We start from the raw sequence: 18,900 nt of genomic DNA, 5'->3' as shown, positions 1-18,900 counted from the left end.
TGTATAAAATTGGCGAGGAGTCGCCGCGGTGGCCCACTCGCGTATAGTTGGTGTGCGTTGCCTGATCTTGCCTGATTGTTTATCGAACCGCATTTAGTGATAATCTTACGAATCTGTGAAGCAAACGTACAAGTGTGCACGTTGTGAAAATGGTGAGAAGAATACTTTTATGATTCTGGAAATGTTTAGAAAATTGATTCAAATATTCTTTCTACTCGCTTAGGTCGCGCTCATTGTTTTAATAACAATGAGCGCGACCTCTTTGATGGCGGTTTGATGAGTGATTCATGAAAACCAAATAGTAATATTCTGGTAATACAACTAGGTATTAGTAAACATCGTGGTTTCTAATACTATTATGACATATTTTCATAAACGGCAGGTAAACCTGTATATTGTGTGATATTATATCGTAAGTTTGAACATAACACGTCAAATTGGTACAAAAAATATACAAACAAATTTTGACGAATTTAGACGTAATGCTGACAATTGTGTATTAGCATTGGGTGGCATTTCCGAGAACGTTACGTTTTAGTAATTAAACAACTAAGGCTCAACAGTTTTGTCTGCACAATACATATTACCACAAAATGATACACTTTTGTTGTGGGATCATAATGTCCTAAAAACTAACAAGAGTAATCATTAAACTATTTATTTAAGACTTCGGGAGTTAAACACTGCTACTTTAAATGACTTTTAACACTTATAACGGTTTTTTAAACCTGGCAAGTCCTGGTGCGGATGCGGACTAACCTGGGGGCGGAAGTCCAGACGTCCGAGTTTTAACCTTTACTGGCCGTAAAAATTTAAAATAAAAAGAACAGTAGCAATCAAACTAGTACAACAGCTTGCATCTTGGTTCGTTTTTTGCTCATTTGATTTGTACAATCGACTAGATATTACACAAAAATATGCGATTGGTTTACCTGTACCTATCACGAAACCAAGATTATACATGAAAAAAGCTTTTTTTTAAATTACCTACTAAGATCACAGTTTTAATCACAATAATTTCTATTGATAATGTTTAATACGAAATGCGAATAAACCTCTGTACTATAGAGAAGGGGGCAGATGAAACTGAAACGCCTGAAACTGAACTGATGAAACGCTACTTATTAGAGCCAACCACCACCCTGGTGGCAAGCTCAGGGGTGCGGTGGTAAACGCCACTTATTAGTGCCAACCACCACCAAGCTCGAAGGTGACAGATGGGAATAAACGTACAATTCGAATGGACCTCCTTAAGGTTTTATATACAGCCGAGGTCTAGGACGATTTAATACTTATGACTACGCTGCGTTAATAGTATCCTAGTCTTTAAAAGACTACGCCAACTAAACGAAATTACTTGAAAGTGGGTATTTAGTTTAGTTGGCGTACTTTTCTGGACTTATATGTTTTATATTTGCACCCTAAGCATAATTCCTATGGAAATTAACGATCGGATTATTCAGTTAGTATAGGATTTGAGCGATGCCTCTCTTGAAACATGAAAGATAGGTACCAAACAATAAAAAACATTTGTTACAGAGACATCCAAACGATCTCAATATATCTACTTAGGTTCTAGTACTAGTGGCATCTATAACTATACCTAATGTATTATATTCTACCTTTATTTTCAAATTTAATTTAACTGTTTATTTTATTGTGATGATTGTTAAGTTTTTTACTGTGTTTTTACTAATAAGTAGTAGTTTTAATTACTAATAGTCAGCATAATTAAAAACTAATATAGCTGAAATGGCAAAGGCTCGCTTTCTATTACAAAAGACACCTTCGGATATAATCTAGGCGTTATGTTATGTTTGGTGACGTAGAAAGTAAAGTATTCTAAGTGCCTCAATAATTTTTATATCTGATATAGGCACTTTTTAAGTCACGTTCCATAGGGCATCTAATCTTTAATATTAGGTATATAATTAAAGTATAATTAATTATCCTTTAATTGTTAATCTTAATCTTAAAATTAATCACTTATCTTAAACCAGATAATTGTATATAATCGATGACATTCACATTTTCTCGTAGCACAAGATAAAAACAATGGCAACTGATTTGAAATTTACATATCTAGCTTTTGTTTCTAATAATTATTCGTTTTTTATCTTAATCGAAACATTGATACAATCAAATAAATACGTTACATAATAAATACGTTCAATCATCTTGTAACAGCAATATTTTCGTTACCGCTTGTGTTTGAATTTGAATCAGCTTTCCAGCGCTTATCGGCACGTGTCGCTAAAAATCAATTAGTGTAGGTCCCTATATTTTCAGACATTACAATTTTGATATATGAAAAAATATGTGATATATAGTTATATTAGTTACTAGCTGACCCGCACAACTTTGCTTGCGTCACATAAAAGAGAATGGGTCATAATTTTCCCCGTTCTTGTAACTTTTTTTACTGTTACTCTGCTCCTATTGGTCGTAGCGTGATAATATATAGCCTATTTAGCCTTCCTGGATGAATGGGCTATCTAACACCGAAAGATTTTTAAATCGGACCAGTAGTTCCTGAGATTACCGCGTTCAAACAAACAAACAAACTCTTTAACTTTATAATATTAGTAAGTAAACATTCAACACAATCATAGTTGATATAAAAGAGGCCGTTGCTTGCTATCGGAATAGTGAATAGAAATCAAATCAATAAGGCAAGGGATTATTTGTAAATGGAATGTATGAATAGAATTTTTAAAAGTTAAAAGGACACTTGATTGAGATAAAGTGTTAAAAACGAGTGTTTAATACAGCTTGGATTAACAATTTAGTTTCGGAGGCTCTCCATATTATAAATATAAATATTATAAATATTATTGGACAACTCACACACGGTCATTTGCTTCCAAACTAAGCAGAGCTTGTACTATGGTAACCAAATGACTGATAAACATACTTATATACTCCTAAATACATACTTATATAGATACATTAACATCCAAATTAAATTAAATGTATTATCCAAAGGAAGTATTTAAGATAAACTATTAATATCACCTAGATAACAAATATCTACCTGCATAGAAACATATAAAGATAATTATTATAAATCGTTAATAACTAGAAATTTGTCAAGGAGGTGATCAATCTGATGTTAGTATATTTAACGTATAATAGTAATATAGGCCCAATGCATAGGGCCCTCGGCTGACTGTTCTACCAGTCAAGCGATCGAAATTAAAATGTACCGCTCAGTGGGGTACCTACTTTAGAAAAAAATGGGGTTAATTTGATTATACAAACAAGTAAATAGCTCGCATAAAAAGCTAGCAACGAGTTCAGTTTTCCATTTCTTGATACTAAATATTAATACAATTGTAGCATTTCAAATAGTGTAATTGACCTTAAACATGTCCAGTTCTTTCCATTTTAAATTAACCCTTATATTCAAAAGTAGCCACGTTCTACCGGTACCTAAGTACTTAATTTCTTTTTTACAGCACCCGCTATGATATTTAACCGATTATCAACAGTGTTGATAGTAGAAAATTTCGCTACAGTGCTTAAGATTTTATCACCTTTTTTATTTATTGACTGTAAGAAAAGAGACATTTAACGTAACTTTTTCCGATTAAAATTGCAATAATCATTCTTTTTTTCCAGAGCGACAGTGGTGGCGCGTCCAGTGCCGGCCCAACCAGCCTTGGGGCCGCAGTTATAGACTCTACCGATCTTAGCGTGCCCACTAAGGAGCCTATTCCAGCGGCTATTATCTCAGACAAACTATCTCAAGAAGTGTCTAAAGACAAAGAAGTAAGTTTACTTTGATATTCGTGACGAACCTAAGATTTAAAAAGAAAAACTAATAATTTTTGTAAGAAATCCTAATCACTTTATATCACTGTTAAAAACACCATAAGAATGCTTTTTGCTTGGATTATTTGTATACACAGCTCCATAGATGAAGAGTTTTTAAATGCGCTACATAATACAAAATATTTTTTCAGTTGGCAGAACTTGAGGACAACCTCCCAAAAAGAGCAGAATGGGGCAGTCAAATCGAATTCTTAATGTCTTGTATCGCTACCTCGGTCGGTCTCGGCAACGTGTGGCGTTTTCCATTCGTTGCTTATGAGAATGGAGGCGGCGCCTTCCTCATCCCCTACATCATAGTACTTATGCTTATCGGCAAGCCTATGTACTATCTTGAATGTATCATGGGGCAGTTCAGCTCAAGAAGTTCTATCAAAGTCTGGTCACTGTCTCCAGCAATGAAAGGTAATAAACCACTGAATGGGTACAATACGAACCTAAGTTCTTGACATAGACAAGCAGCAGAGATTAAGGATATTTCGAAACTTATTTGTTGTTTACAATCTAATCAGTTGTATACTGGTCTAGTGACAATATTTTCTTCACTATACGACAATTCCGAAATGTATAAATTTGCAAGATCGCAACTAGTTGCCATTAGCATTGTAATAGGCATTAAGTAACTGTAAAGTTATTAAGATTCTTATGTTTCTAAAATTTCAGGAACCGGATACGCAACGATATTAGGTTGTGCGTTTGTGATGTCGTACTACGTGGTCATAGTGGCGTTGTGCTTGTACTACCTCGCGATGAGCTTCCAGTCGACTCTGCCCTGGGCAGTGTGTCAACCCGAGTGGACCAACTGCATAGCATCAGATCCCAGCCAACAAGTGCCAGGAGCCGTTACCGTAAATGCCAGCAGCAGCGCTGAACTGTATTTCATGTAATTGCTCCTTTGTATTCATAGTCACGTGCGAGCTTCGCATAAGTATATTGAAAACTATTGATTGGGGTTCTCTCGATTGTGCCCAACATCATCTCAAAAATTCTGTATTATATCCTACTTGAGTTATCTACAGCACTAAATCTGCAATTTTTATTTAAATATACCAAACCTACCAACAATTTAGCTAAAAAACCATTTTATTTTTCAGCAAAACGGTGCTTCAACAAAGCGACGGTATTGAAGGAGGACTTGGTACGTAATATTTTACAAGGTTTGATAGACTGTCATTAGCTCAAATGATAGTGTGTATTTTGTTGTACAATTGAACTAGCAGTATACCAATTTACAAATTTTTATTGTCCATGCAACAGGTGCTCCCGTCTGGTACTTGACTCTGTGTCTCCTTGCGGCATGGTTCGTTGTCTTCGTGATTGTCTCACAAGGTGTCAAGAGTTCTGGAAAAGCTGCTTATTTCCTCGCCATTTTCCCTTACATTGTTATGATCATTCTACTTATTAAGTGAGTATATCTTACATACCCTGCGTTATAAATTAACGTGCTCCATTAGCTCGGAATCATTTAATTTTGTAACTTATTTATACTAATGTTTATAAATGTGTTAAGTGTTATATTTTCTTGTTTTTTTAGTACTGTACTTTTACCTGGAGCTGGAAATGGAATCCTTTACTTTTTGACACCGCAATGGAGCAAACTCATCGAACTTGATGTAAGTCATATTAGTGAAGAAATTACGTTTAGCTTTAACGTTTGGAATTTGCAAATAAATCTTAATTCTTAATCAATTAGTATGAAACTTTTAATATAATAATATGGTACGTAGAGTGTGAAAAATAAGATAACATACATATAAGACGTAAAATGTACTATTTGGGTGTCGTACTGTTTCCAGGTGTGGTATGCAGCCATCACTCAAGTATTCTTCTCTCTATCCGTATGCACTGGTGCCATCATAATGTTCTCGTCTTACAACGGCTTCAGGCAAAATATTTACAGGTATGAATGTATAAAGTATCGGTTGAAAATTATAATAGGTACTTTAAAACTTTACTGTAACTAGCTAGTTGTAGAGACATAATACTTAACTAAACTGACGATATAATTATATAACAGAGATGCTATGATCGTGACTACTCTGGACACCTTCACGAGTTTACTTTCTGGAATCACAATCTTCGGTATCCTGGGTAACTTGGCGCACGAACTGAACCAGGAAGTCCATGAAGTTATTGGCTCCGGAGGAACCGGGCTCGCTTTCATCTCTTACCCCGACGCTATTGCCAAAACATTCTTGCCTCAGGTAAATACGCAGTTAGTTTTATGAATCATTTGTTTAACCAATTATCATGTTCATGGTGATGGGTGAAAGTTCAAGCAATGTTCTTTTCTCTTACATTGCAAGGATTTTGATTTACTTTTAACCTGAATCGTGTTAAATCACACTGTTACTCCGGCTTTTCATGTTAAACAGGGAGTCGTTTGATTTAATCACTTTTGGAAACCCATTAACATGTAATATTAATTTACATTTCAGCTGTTCTCCGTATTGTTCTTCTCTATGATGACGGTGCTTGGTATCGGTTCATCGGTGGCGCTATTATCTACTATCAACACGGTGTTCCTGGACGCGTTCCCCAAAGTTAAGACTGTGTACATGTCCGCCTTGTGCTGCAGCGGCGGCTTCCTCGTCGGTCTCACCTACGTCACTCCCGTAAGTTTTTTTTTTTTATATGCAGATATTTGTATTTTTGTTAAATGAACAGCAATTAAAGAAGTGATATCCATTTCAGGGCGGCCAGTTCATATTAGAGTTAGTTGATTACTACGGTGGCACTTTCCTGATTCTTTTCTGCGCTATCATGGAAATTACAGCAGTATTCTGGATCTACGGTAAGTTAAAACTACTAAAGCAATCCATATATTAATAGATTAATTGTTCTAATATACAAATAAAGTGGTCAGTAGGTACCTTTCATTACAGAATCATCATGTTTTGTTACATTTTTTAGGGTTGGAGAACCTGTGCCTTGACATAGAGTTTATGTTGGGCATCAAAACTTCCATGTACTGGAGACTATGTTGGGGCCTTATTACTCCCGGTATGATGATCACGGTGTTCATCTACGCTCTGCTTGGTTTTGAGAATGTCACAGTCGGCGACTACGTGTTCCCAACCGCAGCATACGGTGATTATTGATTACTTAATTACGTTTCATTATTAGAAATAAGTCAATCAATAGATTTGAGTACAAACAAATCTTCATTTCTAAAGGCAGAATTAGAATGTACGAACAAAATCATTTTAAATTTAACACCTGCTATAAAATAATCTCATAGTAACAAAGGTTTTTCGTCGCATCTAATATATTATATATAATACGTTTGTTTTTTTTTTAGTGTGCGGATATTTAATGCTGTTCACTGGCATCTTCTTTGTTCCTATTGGCATTACGTTCACGATGATCAGTAATAGAACTGGAGAGTTCTTCAAGGTCAGTGATATTACTTAATTTATTTTCCTGCAATCGATAATCCTAATATATTTTCTATAATAATGTTCATATTTATATTTTTTTTGTACAGACCGTCACGAGGGCGTTCAGTCCCAAGGCATCATGGGGACCTCGCTCACCTACAGAAAAAAGAGACTGGATATTATTTAAGAGAGAAGCTGAGGAGCAAATGGAAAAAGTTAAGACGTCAAGATTAAATCACATCTGGCGGAGTTTAACCGGTGGTTATAGAAGATTGTAAAAAGAAAATCATTAGATTATAATTAACATAGATCTAGAACACTTAAATTATTCTTAGATGTTAGGATAAATGTATATTCCCGAGGGCATACAATAAATATATTTTGTACTTAAAGTGTGTTACTTTTTAACGACATATACTGACCTCACTAACATTATGTGACGCCTACAACAACAAGCTTAGTATATATAGTCATGAATAACAAAATCTAGTAGACATAGGCCAATTATCATAATTTTAGACAACATTACGACTCGATTGTATTGTTACTAGACACATGCAGTGTTTTACGCCATCAATCACCTGACCTGACCGACAATGCCAGATTAATTTATTAATAATTATGATTTGTTATTGATAAGGTTTTTCTTTTAATAATAACTATTAAATACAAATTTTCAATGAGCTAAAGCGTGTGCAATATTTATTGATAAGATAGTAGAAAGAACCTGAGATTTTTTTAAATATTCTTAAGTGGCGTAAATCGTTGAATGGAACCTTTTACATGATTGTATTCAAGTTTGTATTATTAGAGATGTTAATGTTTAATCTCATTGCTTAATTTCGATAACTCTAGCTATAAATGGCTGCGTTTATACGAGTAAAGCCTTCGATGTCCTAAGCAGAACTGAGATAACTTATTGCTGAGCTATGGAAGTGAACAAAGGAAATCTGTCAACAAGGACGGTCGTCAGATACTTGATGTTTGATACCGTGATTTCTAAGCTTGATACGTTTTGTATAAAATTGGCGGGGAGTCGTCGCGATACCCCACTCGTGTGTAGTTAGTGATCATTGCTGGAACTTGCTAGGCTGATCAGCGAACAATTCATCTGTAGTGATCATCTTAGGGATTTGTGAAAAGAGCATTTAGTGTGATCTTAGTAAAATGGTGAGATATCTTTTGTGACTTTTGTAATAGTTGTAAATGTTTGAATATCCAATTCAATTATTTGGTAAATAAGTTGTGCAATGTGTGACTGATTAAAATTACATATTTTGTTAATGAAAATGTAGAAGCTATAGTAACTATTATTAACATTTTAGCTATATGCTTTTCCTTCATGTTTTAGGTCGCAATACTCGATGGTTCCGATCGTAGAGAATCGCTCTACTGTTATTACTTGTTACTGATGACAATGATTTCTTATTTCTTTAGCTATTTAATACTCTAAGTTCTAATAGTTATATGAGAGTGATAACTAGTGTTTTTACAATATACACAATAATTACAATAATAACATAGCCAGGGTGATGATATATTAAAGTTTAAGCTGTTTGGAAAAATAAATAATTGAACTAAAGGAAGCAAAGGAAGGAAACATTTTCATCTGATGTTTGACTTAGTAAATCACGATACTTAGTATTAAAGTTGGCCTAAATTTAACACCAGTGATATCAAACGCCTTAGTTCTTTATACCTGTTCACGTTTAAAGAAATTATTCGTTTATTATAATTATGTTACCCTAGTACTCTACTTCATTTTCATATTTGCACACGGTGCTGAAAGAAGTTATATCGGGTGGCCAGTTTAAAGGACCAATGGAACTGCGATACGTTTTTCATTGAATGAGGGTTTCCTTATGGTCTGCCTTGGACCGCCGTAGCCGTATATCGGCTAGGAGGACATTATTATTGTGGATATTGTCTACAGTTAACTTCCTCTTTTTAACGAAACATTAACCCCCGGTTTCCCGGTACATTTAGCGGTAGTTTATCTAATCAATAGCGTTTTTTTGTACGAGTTTTGACGCTATTGAATAGATAAACTACCGTTAAATGTACCTCAGAAACGGGGGGATAATGAAGTGCAGTTATTGTGACGCATAACCCAGCGAATTTAATTTCTTCGTTCTAACAATCTATCTAATCACCCTTCAACAAAGTTTATTTTAATTCGTTTTTCATAGTAAGAAAACACTATCGCGTGTCTAGATATATGTAGTCTCATTAACAGTTTTTACTTTAGTGAAATGGTAAGTAGGTGTAATAATACCAATGTAGAGGTCTACACGAACAATGTTTAACTAATATAGTAACACTTAACATAGCAAATACCTTCCCCGGAATTTTCGAGGATGCGACGCTAACAGACGAACTTGTTTTCCATTGGACCAAATTGTACCTGTTAAAAATAATAACATTTTCCCCACAAATAGTATTTTAAATGAAAACACAAACGACGGTTTTTATAAGCTCGAGATTTAGGTAGAGCCGATATATCGAGCCGGTATATCGAGGTAAAGTACCTCGAACTCAAATAAATAAAAAAGAAATAAAAACGAATCTATACTAATATTATAAAGCTGAAGAGTTTGTTTGTTTGAACGCGCTAATCTCAGGAACTACTGGTCCGATTTGAAAAATTCTTTCAGTGTTAGATAGCCCGTTTATCGAGGAAGGCTATAGGCTATATATCATCACGCTACGACCAACAGGAGCAGAGTACCGGCAAAAAATGTTACAAAAACGGGGAAAATTATGACCCATTATCTCTTATGTGACGCAAGCGAAGTTGCGCGGGTCAGCTAGTTTTAAATAAAAAAATAATGTTAATTCATAACGCCCAACATAAATTATTACAAATAATAAACTTATAAATAAATAAAATTCTCGAATATTCAGCTAAAAAAATTAAAGCGTTTGTATTATTAATGATTGTTTTAAGAACAATTCTTTCCAACTTGTCTCACTTTCCCTACACATAGATTTTATGTTTCACAACGCATAAGTCACGTGAGTGTCTAATTTATAAATAATTATATTATATTCTTTTCCATTAATCTTAATCTTAAACATTAAACAGTTCGAATCTGATTACCTCTACTTATCATTAACAAAGATAAACTAGATAAATTTATTAATCACGGTTTCCGGAATTAAACGATAATAGAGTACATCTACATGTTTAATAATGTCCTTGCACCGGCCCATATGGTCTTAAATGTCAATCCAGATATCAAGTTAATATCTGGATTTTCTAACTTCCGCTGTAACCTTTTAAAAAACTGCAAAAATGCAACCTGTATCTGCATACATTACATTGTATTTCAATAATTTGCAGGACTTACAACATTATATAAACGAAAAACACAAGTCTTTCGTCAAAAAACATGAATACGAGTATAATAACTTAGCCTTTACCTGTGCATTAATACTTGCTTCGTGAGAAAAAAATCACTCTATCAGCGCGCAAATTTAGCCGCATGGCGATCATCTTGAGTTGTGTCGCACAAATATCCGCAAGTCGAGCAAAAAAAAAGCGGCAGGGCCGTAACATCCTTTTCTCGAAGCAATTCGGGCTATTTTTGACACCCCTATAATTTCGTTTTGGATAAAACAAGAAGCCTGGATTTTCAGCAACTAATCAGTCATTGTATAAACACGGTATATTTAAAATTTCAGTCAATTTGAACCAGTAGTTTAAGAATGACAACTTGTTAAAATTTTGGATTTTGTCACTCACTGATTCACTGATTCACTGATTCACTGACTCACTGACTCACCGATCATCAAAAGTTTAAGGTACTTCTAGCAGACTTAGAAGCTTAAAATTTAGAATACAAATAGGGTTTAGTGTCTTTATCATGGGAAAAATTAAATATTTTTTAATTTCGGTCCAGTTTTCTAAATACACCAACTGCAGCAATAACTTTGTAATCCCATATAAATGTATAGGATTACAAGGTTACATTTGCAGTTAATGAATTATTATTACTGTAGAAAATAAAATAAATAGGTGTAAATAGGTACCTACTATATGAGGCATAACGGGAGGGAGTATAGGGTGGGTAAGGGTGTTTAGCCCATGAAACTGAACAACATTCCCATAGGAAAATATGTTGAATTATGAAAAAAAAACGTCTTTCCATACAAATTGGACTTATGTTCGCTCTACAAAAAGAAGTGAGATGACCAAGTCGATCTATTTGTTTTAAAGGTATTTTTTTTAATTGGTTGATAATAACATACGTAATAACCTAAGACAGAAGGTCCTTTAAGTAGAGACTAAATAGATTAATCGACTTGGTATTATATAGATCTCACAACTTTTTACGGCGAGACTTGAGGTTTTTACAAAATGTTTTTGATGGCATTGATATTTTCCTAAGCCTTTATATTTAACTTTTTGACTCGCACAAGTTCAGTTGCGTCACATAAAAGAGAATGGATTATATTTTCCCCCGTTTTTGAAATTTCATTTTTTACTGTTACTCTGCTCCTGTTGGTCGTAGCGTGATGTTATATATAGCCTATAACCTTTCTCAATAAATAGGTTATCCAACAGTAAAATATTTTTCCAATTCGCAACAAACGCAAACAAACTATTCAGCTTTATAATATTAGTAAAGATTATAATAATATATGAAACCAAATCTATACTAATATTATAAAGCTGAAAAGTTTGTTTGTTTGTTTGTTTGAACGCGCTAATCTCAGGAACTACTGGTCCGATTTGAAAAATTATTTCAGTGTTAGATAGCCGATTTATCGAGGAAGGCTATAATAGGCTATATATCATCACGCTACGACCAATAGGAGCAGAGTACCAGTAAAAACTGTTGCAAAAACGGTGAAAATTATGACCCATTCTCTCTTATGTGACGCAAGCGAAGTTACGCGGGTCAGCTAGTTTACAATAATTAGTCAAGTTGTTTGTCATACATATTCAGCAAGATATCATCTAATCAAGATATAAAAACGTATTTGTAAATTGAACTTGAAACAATAGACAGATATAATAGGTCGTTATTATTGACATTTCTATTGTGGAAATAAATAGATTTATAAAGATAAATAACATTCGAAGTCGACCACAATGTGCATAAGTGACAGTATACCGGAAAACAATTAAATTGAAGTAGAGTTATCTAATGTACCATATTATACATTTTTTTTATTTAAGCCCACTAAACTGGACAAAACACTCAATTATTTTAAACAATTTCAGGATAAGAAGGACTGCATAATATTTAAATGTTTAATTCCATTAGATTCGTTTCATTGTAAGTATAGGTGAGTAAATAAATACGTATATAATAAGTATTAAAGTATATACAGACATAATGGAGGTTTAGAAATACACCCACGTATCGCCATTTAAATAATAGAGGGTTACCCGTTTGCTCTCTGCTTTAACGTAACCAAACTACCTACTATGGATTTTTTTTATTTAATAATATAAAATATAAAAGCCAATAACACTTTGCCTGACCCGATAATCCCTTGCACAACTTGGATTCTCTGTAAAGCGAAATACACATCTACTTGAGTATATACAAGTACTCGTGTTATAAGGCTGATTATATTTGTTTCACCGGAAGAAGCAATTTCATACAACAACGAACTATCGCTGTTTGACTTTGTTAAACTGATGTTGATCACCCATGATTGTGGTGTAATAGCTTACTCATAAGTGGGCTAATCAATTTGAATCACGATAGAGCGCAATGCTGGTTGTTTATGTAGAACTTCTGCTAACTATTAAATTATCATAGGCGTAAGTATCATCTTGGACTGAGCAGCTATAATGAAAGAGAAAATTTCATGTTACATTAATTCGCAGTTGCTCAATTTAGTTGTACACAAAAATAGTTTCGTACATACCGATACCAGACCTACAATTACGCAATACAACTCGAAATCAATCTTCCAATAATATATTCATTCATCGCACGTGTATTCTCATTTTATCGTCAATGGATCATGTGACTCTATCATAAAATATACGTTGACATCTAATTAGTAGTTAACTCATTGCTTTACGTTTTGACGACAACTGTCCTCATTGTTGCTCTTTTGAGGGAAAATACCGAGACTTCGTCACTAATTCTTTCTGACGATAGTGTTTTCAATAAGTATTTAAATAAAACACGAGAATAATAAATAATATTTAGTACACGCCATTTATCACTGATTCATGTTTGTAAATTTATTTACAATGTGTCACTCGTGATATCTTTATTAGCATTCCGAAACATATTTTTCATTTACGGTTTCTTGAGGTAAAAATATTTTTATATACAAACTAATTGACACATTTGTGATAAATATCCAGTAAATAACAAAGTTATCCTAGGCACAGGTTGCCTTTATTTTTTGACTTATGTCGTAATGTAAAAGCAATAAAACCATCAAAATTGTTTTTCAAAATAAAAACTATGAACTATATTGTGTTCATGAAGTATTCGTGTAAGATGAACAAATATAATAAATAGGTATTAATATTACTTTTTACTTTTTAGTCGTTCTCTATCTACAGTATATATATATTTCAGAATGATGGTGGTGGTGAACCTACTTCGGGACCAGCAGTTGCAGATGCCGCAGTTATTGATTCTACAGACTTTAGCGTACCCTCAAAGGAACAAACTCCAAAGTCAATTCTGTCGAACAAATTCCATCACGATGTGTCTAATGGCAAACAAGTAAGTTGTTGAAACTTGAAATAATTTAACCTAATTCTTTCAATATACGCACCTGCTCTCGGAAAGGGAACGGCTTTTACCTTCGTCATAATCACGTTTTAATAAGTGAGGAAGCTTAACACATTTTATGCGTTGTTATGTAAACAAAAGATTCAAAAAACGTTTCAATTTTCAGTTGGGAGAAGTAGAGGACGACTTACCAAAGAGAGCAGAATGGGGCAGTCAAATAGAGTTCCTAATGTCTTGTATCGCTACCTCGGTGGGTCTCGGCAACGTGTGGCGATTTCCATTCGTTGCTTATGAGAACGGAGGCGGCGCCTTCCTCATCCCCTACATTATAGTACTAATGCTCATCGGCAAGCCTGTGTATTATCTCGAATGTATTTTGGGTCAATTCAGTTCCAGAAATTCTATAAGAGTTTGGTCGTTGTCTCCAGCAATGAAAGGTATTCAATAAAAAATATATATTTGATGCCATCTTGGGTACAATATTGATAGAGAATTAGTTCTGCTTTTTCATCAAATACTCGATAAATTGAGTTAATAAATGGCTATGAATAATAGAGTATGACTTGCCTATAAGCACTAATAGAGGTGTTATCAAAATGCTGTGATATAAATATTACAATTATGTGAATAATACAAATTGTGAAACTGCAACTTGTTGCTATTATAATTGTTATTGATAGAAAAAAAACAACCAAGTTTAGTTATAATATATTCTGACATACACAACAATTTCAAATTCTATAGTTATATTATTTCAGGAACGGGCTACGGCACAATACTGGGTTGTGCTTTTGTGCTTTCGTACTATGTGGCTATAGTGGCACTCTGCTTGTATTACCTGGCGATGAGTTTCCAGTCCACTCTGCCTTGGGCAGTCTGCCAGCCTGAATGGACCAACTGTGTGCCCTCAGATACCAGCCAACAAGTGGGAGAAGTTTCTAAAAATGCCACTAGTAGTGCTGAGCTGTACTTCGTGTAATTACAGTTTTTGCTTGTTAATATTATTCTATTCTTAGTTATAAAGCTATTGATTATTATGTAAGCTCATAGTACTGCTAGTTGTTCAAAAGACCACTTCTGTATTTGCAGCAAAACGGTGTTACAAAAAAGTGACGGCATTGAAGGAGGTCTTGGTAAGTTCTCATTATGAAAATATACCGGAAAGCATTATCGATTAATAAAACCAGAGTATTTATTTAATTCTAATCTTAATTTTCAGGTGCCCCAGTTTGGTATTTGGCTATGTGCCTTCTTGCTGCATGGTTTGTGATCTTCGTGATCGTGGCACAAGGAGTCAAGAGTTCTGGAAAAGCTGCTTACTTCCTCGCGATCTTCCCTTACGTCGTGATGATTGTTCTGCTTATCACGTAAGCCTATGTATTTGCTTAATCCACAGATAGAGTTCTACGTAAATTCTCATATAAATAATAATTACGTTAATTTTGATAAGTATATTTAATATGTAAGACTTATATTATTATAAATTAATGGGTTTAACAATATTCATAAACTTCATCGTTTTTGTTAGTACCGTGATTCTGCCTGGCGCGGGAAATGGAATACTATACTTTTTGACACCACAATGGAACAAACTCATCGAACTTGATGTAAGTTATTGAAGAAATTTCGTTAAGCTTTAACGTTTGGAATTTTCTGATAAATCTATTTGCTATTGGTATTAAACTTATAGAGTGTAAAAAATAAAATTACATATTTATATTGTGTAAATATATAGTATGGGTCTCGTGCTGTTTCCAGGTGTGGTACGCAGCCATCACACAAGTGTTCTTCTCTCTATCTGTATGTAGCGGTGCCATTATTATGTTCTCGTCTTATAACGGCTTCAAACAAAACGTTTACAGGTACATTTTACTTCTTAAAAAGTCTAAAGATTATATAAAGTCTTTTACTTTACAACGATCTATTATGTTACAGAGATGCTATGATTGTGACTACTCTGGACACCTTCACAAGTTTGCTTTCTGGAATCACAATTTTTGGTATTCTTGGTAACTTAGCGCACGAACTAAACAAGGAAGTCCACGAAGTTATTGGCTCTGGAGGAACCGGTCTTGCATTTATTTCTTACCCTGACGCTATCGCAAAGACATTCTTACCTCAGGTAAATATTGAAAGCTGCTAGTTTTTACATAATAATTTACGATTATGGTGTTGATAGACACAGCTTTGCTGTTTAAAACTAACACAGTGACATTAACTTTCAGTTGTTCTCCGTGCTCTTCTTCTTGATGATGACGGTGCTGGGTATCGGTTCATCGGTGGCGCTGTTGTCTACCATTAACACGGTGTTCCTGGACGCGTTTCCTAAAGTCAAGACTGTGTACATGTCCGCTTTGTGCTGCAGCGGCGGTTTCCTCGTCGGACTTACTTATGTTACTCCTGTAAGTACTCAGAAATAATCGACGAACATTACAATCCTTATAATACGATACACTTCAATCAGTTCACATATTGATATATATTCCAGGGTGGTCAGTACATCTTAGAGTTGGTTGATTACTACGGTGGCACTTTCCTGATTCTCTTCTGCGCTATCATGGAAATCAGTGCAGTATTCTGGATCTATGGTAAGTTAAAAATACCTTAAAGATACTAGCAACGCCTGTACTTCGAAATTCTTATTGTTTCTACTAACACACGTTAAACGGGAAAAGTGTTTAGTTAGTTAGTTCACTCTCTTATGTTGTTTTTACTTTTATGCCATAATTATCTATTTTTAGGGTTGGAGAGCCTGTGCCTAGACATAGAGTTTATGTTGGGCATCAAAACCTCGATGTACTGGAGGTTATGTTGGGGCGTGATCACTCCCGCCATGATGATTACAGTGTTCATCTACGCTCTGCTTGGTTTTGAGAATGTCACAGTCGGCGACTACGTGTTCCCAACGGCAGGATATGGTGATTATTGCTTTTCCTATTGAGTAGGAGACGTTGACAACAATAGATATCTAATCAATAATTATATTATTAGTAAAAACGAAACTGAAACTGGTAGTTATATAATACACGAACAGAGAACAAAACAAGACGAGATGACTTTAGTGATACTAAACAAGGTTGTCTTATTTTTCTTCTTTGAAAATTCTCATAACTCTTTAGCGTATGCGCGTATATTTTAGAATACGTATGTTTCCTAAAAAATAGTGCAATAATACTTGTTACTATTTACAGTGTGCGGATACTTGATGCTGTTCATTGGTATATTTTTTGTCCCTATCGGCATAATACTGACTTTGTACAAATACAGAACTGGAAACCTTGTTGAGGTGAGTGATAAATATAACTTAACTCCTTTACTTAACGTTATGTAGATTTCATTACTTAACTAACAACAATTTTTACATATTTCTTTATATAAATTAAGAGGTACTTCATGAAAGTATGTGAGCACATCCTGCTATTTTATTTAAACTGTTCAAATTTTTAATACTTAATAAGTATTTTTTGTATGTTTTTTAGACCGTCAAGAAATCCTTCACTCCCAAGAAATCGTGGGGACCTCGCTCGCCTTCAGATAAAAGGGACTGGGAGATATTCAAGAAGGAAGCTGTGGTGCAAATGGAAAAAGTTCAGACTACTAAACTAAAACATATATGGCGTAGTTTAACTGGTAGTTACCGATCATAAACAACAATAGCAAATATTTGTATATTGTAGGTACTGTAATTTGTAAGTTTAAATTATTTACTTGTGAACTAATTTAAGTTAAGGAATACCTAAATGTAATAGATAAACTTTGTAAATATGAATTAACTATTTAATATATGTATTTGAATAGGTATCTCATTGAAACAATGTCTTTGTGACAACAGGATACCTAATTATGTAGAATTTCAGGTATATTTTTCATGTACCTAAGTACATTTGGTATTGACAATTGTTTTTTTTGTGTTATATCATAATGACCTCAGTACGATTACTATTGATGCAGATAATTATCTGTAATAAATTATACTATATCGGTATACATATAATATATCAATTACATACACATAGATAATTAAACAGTGACATTCATTATACTTTTTAAGTATTTTGTTGCCATTTGTTACATACAATAACAAGATAGAAATATTGCGATGATTTAATCTAGTTAGCTAAAATACTGGCTGTGCCGTTAATTAAGACTAATTTATTAATATCATAGAAAATAACAATTATTAATTTTGTTTAAAGTTAATAAAATTACGACAAATCACACATTTTATTTTACGCATTTTTTACAAACATCTACTCTACCTTATACTATTAACTATTTATCTATAGCAGTACATTTTAAAAATGTTATAATAAAATGTTGTCATTAATATAAGTATGTTTATTATTAGAAGGTAGTAATATGTTCTTTATCAACATTTTTTAAAAATGTCCAATAAATTTTGTTGTAATTGTAAATTGTGTTGAAACCGTAATAATAATTATGTATCTACCTAATTGTAATGCAATTTTACGGCGCCAAAATAAAGCGACCCATTGTGATACACTTACACTTTTAATAAAAATATGAATGTTGCTGTTATGGATTTTCAATAATATCCCTATTCCTCTTATTCCCTATACCAAGTATAGATATAATTCTTATAACGTTCGCTATCTGTACAAATTGTTGAAATATATTTTATAGATATTACCTGGGTCAAATATGGCCAGCCGAAAAATATGGCCACATAACCTTATTTGCTAATTTGAAATGTCACGATTAGGTTTTCATAATTCTCTATACTTAGTGAAAAATGCCACCGTCCTTCATGCTTGCCAGTCTATAAGCTGATGAGTGGCACCAAAAATATGTCACGTTTTAATAACAATAAAGATAATTCAAGAAAGATAGAATATCGATATTCAATCAAATGATATACTTTTTCTTACGAATCATGTAATTATACGCAGGCCTGCTTTATTATCTAATGTGAGGTAATGTACCATTTATAAATCAATCCATAATTATGTTAC

The 18,900-nt window shown here is 33.7% G+C and overlaps 2 protein-coding genes across 2 annotated transcripts; both read left to right on the top strand.

The window, feature by feature from the left end:
* Window positions 1-13: 13 nt before the first annotated feature.
* LOC142974850 (sodium-dependent nutrient amino acid transporter 1-like) lies at window positions 14-7,597 on the top strand. Its single transcript, XM_076117413.1, has 14 exons — window positions 14-152; window positions 3,622-3,771; window positions 3,966-4,236; window positions 4,495-4,714; window positions 4,926-4,969; window positions 5,089-5,236; window positions 5,366-5,444; window positions 5,628-5,731; window positions 5,849-6,035; window positions 6,270-6,446; window positions 6,526-6,625; window positions 6,745-6,921; window positions 7,133-7,227; window positions 7,319-7,597. Exons 1-14 carry the CDS (start codon window positions 150-152, stop codon window positions 7,487-7,489), a joined length of 1,926 nt encoding a protein of 641 aa, XP_075973528.1. The 5' UTR covers window positions 14-149; the 3' UTR covers window positions 7,490-7,597.
* Window positions 7,598-8,244: 647 nt separating this feature from the next.
* On the top strand, window positions 8,245-18,147 carry LOC142974851 (sodium-dependent nutrient amino acid transporter 1-like). Its single transcript, XM_076117414.1, has 14 exons — window positions 8,245-8,381; window positions 13,769-13,918; window positions 14,094-14,364; window positions 14,686-14,902; window positions 15,017-15,060; window positions 15,147-15,294; window positions 15,456-15,534; window positions 15,686-15,789; window positions 15,863-16,049; window positions 16,153-16,329; window positions 16,416-16,515; window positions 16,669-16,845; window positions 17,119-17,213; window positions 17,407-18,147. Exons 1-14 carry the CDS (start codon window positions 8,379-8,381, stop codon window positions 17,572-17,574), a joined length of 1,920 nt encoding a protein of 639 aa, XP_075973529.1. The 5' UTR covers window positions 8,245-8,378; the 3' UTR covers window positions 17,575-18,147.
* Window positions 18,148-18,900: the final 753 nt, after the last annotated feature.

This window comes from Anticarsia gemmatalis, chromosome 8 (genome assembly GCF_050436995.1).
Source record: "Anticarsia gemmatalis isolate Benzon Research Colony breed Stoneville strain chromosome 8, ilAntGemm2 primary, whole genome shotgun sequence".
NCBI classification, from domain to species: Eukaryota; Metazoa; Arthropoda; class Insecta; order Lepidoptera; family Erebidae; genus Anticarsia; species Anticarsia gemmatalis.
The sequence above is the reverse complement of the archived record's forward strand: the minus strand, read 5'-3'. Positions and strand labels throughout refer to the sequence as shown.

Coding starts and splice junctions, on each gene's coding strand:
- LOC142974851 (XM_076117414.1), top strand. Junction 16,330..16,415: donor GACTTACTTATGTTACTCCT/GTAAGTACTCAG, acceptor TATATATTCCAG/GGTGGTCAGTACATCTTAGA. Junction 16,846..17,118: donor GTTCCCAACGGCAGGATATG/GTGATTATTGCT, acceptor TACTATTTACAG/TGTGCGGATACTTGATGCTG.
- LOC142974850 (XM_076117413.1), top strand. Junction 4,237..4,494: donor ACTGTCTCCAGCAATGAAAG/GTAATAAACCAC, acceptor CTAAAATTTCAG/GAACCGGATACGCAACGATA. Junction 5,237..5,365: donor ATGATCATTCTACTTATTAA/GTGAGTATATCT, acceptor TTGTTTTTTTAG/TACTGTACTTTTACCTGGAG.